This window comes from Hordeum vulgare, chromosome 7H (assembly GCF_904849725.1).
Source record: "Hordeum vulgare subsp. vulgare chromosome 7H, MorexV3_pseudomolecules_assembly, whole genome shotgun sequence".
Lineage (NCBI taxonomy): Eukaryota > Viridiplantae > Streptophyta > Magnoliopsida > Poales > Poaceae > Hordeum > Hordeum vulgare.
This window is the reverse complement of record NC_058524.1, coordinates 58139961-58144792: the sequence shown is the minus strand read 5'-3', so window position 1 is coordinate 58144792 and position 4832 is coordinate 58139961. Positions and strand designations below refer to the sequence as shown.

The window sequence follows — 4832 nt, the reverse complement described above, 5'->3', positions numbered from 1 at the left end:
TAACAACTTGTGGTTTGCTTCCAACGAACAAATATATTTTTATTTTTGCAGATGTGTTTTGTGCAAGGGAACATATATTTTTTTAGATTGCCATGTGCTTCCAAAGAAACTCAATTTTTTTCGTAGATGCATTTTTTCATCAGAAGTTTGCAAGGAAGCATTACTTTTTGTCAATGGAAGCATAGTTTCACGTTGTAAACATATTATTCAATCATAAAAGCATTACTTCTGTCGGTGGAAGCACCCTTTCATGGGATGCAAACATATTATTCAATCATGTGATAGAAATCTTTTTATTTTGTATCATGAAAGCCTTATTTCTATCATACAATAGTATCTTTTTGGTTGCTTTAGAAAATTTGTATATTGTATCAAAAAATATATTCACATTTGATAGAAAAATTTGTTTCGTCAAAGGAATTGTCTGAAACACATAACAAGAATAGACATCACCTCAAATTCATCTGATACAAACAATATACAATTCTTTCTACAACAACACTAATTTCACTTATGCATAGGCAGCTTCAATTTACATTGGCAATTAACTGATCATATAAGAGCTCCTCACACGTCACGAGTTCTTCAACAAGGTAGCCTCCGATAATAAGTGATCTCCAGTCCAAACAACACAAGTACTACCTCCGTCACAGTTTAGAAGGCACACACGCGTATACCTAGATCGTCAATTTGACTTATATAAAAATTATTGTTTAATATAAAAATTATATCATTAGAAAATAGAACATCTAAAGTTTTTAATGATATTTTTTTGTAATATATGTTTATCATTAAGTTGGTCAAATTGACAACCTAGGTACACGTGTCGGACTTATAAACTAAGATGGAGGGAGTAGCATTCTGTTGAAAATAGAGATGCGCCTTAACCTGGGGGGGGGGGTATCTGTATAGGAAAAATATGAGAAATAAACAATAAGGTAAACATCAAGAGTGGCTGGAAACAAAAAAAATGGCCGCAAGAAGCATGAACAATAATATCTGAAAGAAGAAACACCGGTGTTGGTTCAAGCACTCACTTGCTCGAACCTAGACAACAACAGAAGCACACATTGACAATGCTTGAAGCCGGGATTCACTACCATGGAAACATATATAAGTAAATTTTAGGAGCATCTTGTAAGCTTTTCATGGATACATAAATGAGATTCAATGAAGCATACATTGGTAGTGGTTCAAAAAAAGTTCTTGCAAGAAGAAAAATATATGAACAATAATTTTATCATAAGAAGCAGCGTTTCCGTCGCCGTAGCACAAACTAATATTGGTTGAAGCAGTTGAGGTGTGATTTGGAAGCACAATTTGCAGGAACCATGAAAATATGTTGTATACATATGATTCATCTGTAATTGAAGCATAGAGCACTGGAAATGGAAATCTAGCCCAAAGAAACATAGCTCAATGACTAAGAGTAATGAAAAGATAGTTCAAGTAACAGAATAAGTGTCATCTCCAAGCATGGAATTTTGTAGTTATAAAAAATCAATATGAAGCATAAAAGGAGTGCTCAAGTTGAGGAATTGTTGGGTAGGATGCATGTTGTATGTCAACAGTAGCCAATTTAACTAGAAGATAAAATTGAAATGAAAAATTAAACAAGGTAGACACCAACATGCAGATGCATCTTTCTGCCAACAATACTGGAAATTCAACAATAATTGTTACCATTTCCAGGAGAAAAATATATATACATTTGTAGTATACTTTGGAAGCTACACATATGTAGGAACCATGTAAAGGTTAATATCTCAACAATTCTCAACTTCATTAGAAGCATTGAACTTCGACACTAGAAAATAAAAATGACTGTCATCAACATAGCTATGGAAGTTTGGGCGATCATAAAAACCAAAAACACTTAATGATTTAATGATATAATACATTGATAGAGCAATTTCACGCCAACAATAGTCAATATTTGGTGCATATTGGACATATGTAACTATGAATACTCGACACACAACACGAGACACCTACTACAATTTTGAAACTAAAGATCATCACAGGGAGAACAATAGTAACCAAGGAAAACAATATTGAAAGGAGAGGAGATTGATGCACTGCCGATACCTTCTATTATGAGAGGGGGGGCTTCAAAGAGGGGAAAATGACCGGATGTATCTGCTTGTTCTCCGATGAACGCACCAAATAGACAGGAGGTGGCAGACACGTTCAGAATGGCTCACCGGCGAGGATTAGACCTGTCCCCGGGGCATGTACAACGCGTCGCCCCAACTAGCTGCCCCGCGGCCACGTAGGTTCGGGTGTCAAGGACGATGGCCTCGCAGTCAGAGTTGCCTGCGGAAGAGGCCGCTGCTTGGCGTGAAAAGCACGAGCAAAAGGATAAAAATAAAGAAAAGCCTGGTTGTTGCGTGAGTGCATGAACAAAGGAAAGAAAAATAAATTAATCAAAAAGTAAGAGAGAGGGAGATGGGGGCCCCGCTAGCTACTGCTGCTCCGACTGAGTGATAATCACATTAAACGATTGCTCCATCAGTACAATCTTATGTGGAGGGGATGAGACCACCGTTTGCTATAGCCTCCGTAGCTCATGCCCTAACAGTCGGCTTCGCATCCTCCACTACTGCGTCCGAAATCTTCCTCAGGCTTTGTTCAGTTGCAACGGATTTAAAGGGGATTGGAATGAATTGGGGAGGATTAAATCCCCTGTAAATCAAAATCCACCTCAATCTCCTTCAATCTTTTCCAATCCCCTTGTGGTGGGGATTAACCGAACAAGCCCTCACTGGGCGGCAAAAACGGAGCATCAGGTTCTCGCCGGACAGCGACGTCCCAAGAACAGAGGGGCATTGGTACTGAGAGCAGGCGACGCTGCCCTCAACGGTGCCAAAATAAGCAGATCCCAATCATCCTACCGCACAAATGTAAATATCCTCCATAGTAGCACCATGAACAGATGACAGAGTACAAAATATAACAAAGTCAGAGAGATTTCTAACGATTTTTCCATTAACAGCAAATACTACATCGACGCCGCTAGGCGAACAGCTTATTACAACATACTAACACAAATCGGCGCGCCTCCCTAAGCCTTCTTGGGGGACTTGGCGGCCTTCTTGGGCGACTTGCCCTCCTTGGGCGCCTTCTCCGCCGTCCGCTTGGGGAGCAGCACCGGGTTGATCTTGGGCACGACGCCGCCGTGCGCGATGGTGACGCCGGCCAGCAGCTTCCCGAGCTCCTCGTCGTTCCTGACTGCGAGCAGCAGGTGCCTCGGGATGATGCGGCTCTTCTTGTTGTCCTTGGCGGCGTTGCCGGCGAGCTCCAACAGCTCGGCGGCAAGGTACTCGAGGACGGCCGCGAGGTACACGGGGGCGCCCGTGCCGACGCGCTGTGCGTAGCGGCCCTTCTTGAGGTACCGCCCGACGCGGCCGACGGGGAACTGGAGGCCGGCCTTGACGGACCTCGACACAGACTTCTTCCTCGGGCCGCCGGCCTTGCGCCCTGCGGCTCCCTTCTTCGCCTTCGCGCCTGCTCCGGTGGCCGAGACGTCCATGGCTAGCCGCTGACGCTCGTCGGGTCGCCGGAGAGAAGAGGTTTGGGACTGGGAGATTGGGATTGGGATTGGGATTGCGAGCTCTGGACTGGTGGGATATGCGGCGAGACAGCCGGAGTATTTAAACGGCGCGGACGGCGCCCGTGGTTTGGCATGTCGATCCGTGGGCACGGTCGTTGGGCGGTGGGATGGGGGGGGGGGGGGCGTGGACGGTCGGATGCGGTCTGGGGAGGAGCGATCCGTGGGAAGCACGGGTGGACGAATCAGATGCGAGGAAATTTTGGAAGCCGGAGACTTTTGCGCCTTCGTTTTCCCGCGTACGGTGAGGAGATTTCGGGGGAAGAGGTGGCAGCCAACCGCTGCATTTCGCGGGGTGGGTGGGGGAGGTAGCAACGGGCAGGCGTCACTCAAAGATTATAGAGATCAAGATCAAAAAAAAAGAGAGAGAGAGAGAGAGATCGATCTCCACATCAATGGATGCCTGTGTGCATTAACAGAGAATAATTAGATTTATGTGTAGGGAAATTGTGCGTCGGATGATTCCATCGATGGACAATTTGATCTATATGTCAGATAACAGAAGAGCCCGTGCGTTGCAATCTAAAAAAAAAATCACTATTTTTAATGACTATGATTACATTTTGCTCAATCACCGAGATACACTATCCCTTTCAGTTTTATGAAATCATGAATGATTTTTAAAATCATGAACATTTTTTAAAACTCGTCAAATATTTGCAATCATGAAAAAAATTCAAATTCGGTGTCACTTATATAAATTTTTGAACATTTTCTAAAGTAAAGAATTTTTTTGAATTCATGAACATTTTATACTGTTTGCGAATATTTTCGAAACAATTTAAATAATTTTTTTGAATTTACGAACATTTCTATAATCTATGAACATTTTTTGATTTAACGAACATTTTTAAAATTTAACGAACATTTTTTTGAAATGCATGATCATTTTTTGAACTCGTGAACATTTTATGAATGAATACACTATTTATAAATCACAATTATTGTTTTAATCCTTAGGATATTTTTCCATTCATCCGCATTCTTTGAATTGGAAAAAAATTGTTCAATTTCATTAATATTTTCAAATACACAGACTTTTTTTAAAAATCATTTAGATTTTTTTATTCCCCAGACATTTTTCCAATATTTTTTTATAAAAATAAGCAAACATCTTTTTTTACAAAATGGCGAACATTGTTTGAATCCAGAAATACTTTATTATTTATTGAATATTTTATTCAGAAATTCACTTTTTATTATTTACGGAACTCTTTTAAAG

The 4832-nt window shown here is 41.2% G+C and overlaps 1 protein-coding gene across 1 annotated transcript; it reads right to left on the bottom strand.

The window, feature by feature from the left end:
* Positions 1 to 2968: 2968 nt before the first annotated feature.
* LOC123411592 (histone H2A) lies at positions 2969 to 3634 on the bottom strand. The gene has a single exon (XM_045104558.1). It carries the CDS (start codon positions 3530 to 3532, stop codon positions 3065 to 3067), a length of 468 nt encoding a protein of 155 aa, XP_044960493.1. The 5' UTR covers positions 3533 to 3634; the 3' UTR covers positions 2969 to 3064.
* Positions 3635 to 4832: the final 1198 nt, after the last annotated feature.

Excerpts from the sequence above, each read along its gene's own strand:
- LOC123411592 (XM_045104558.1), bottom strand. The coding sequence starts at position 3,532 with ATGGACGTCTCGGCCACCGGAGCAGGCGCGAAGGCGAAGAAGGGAGCC.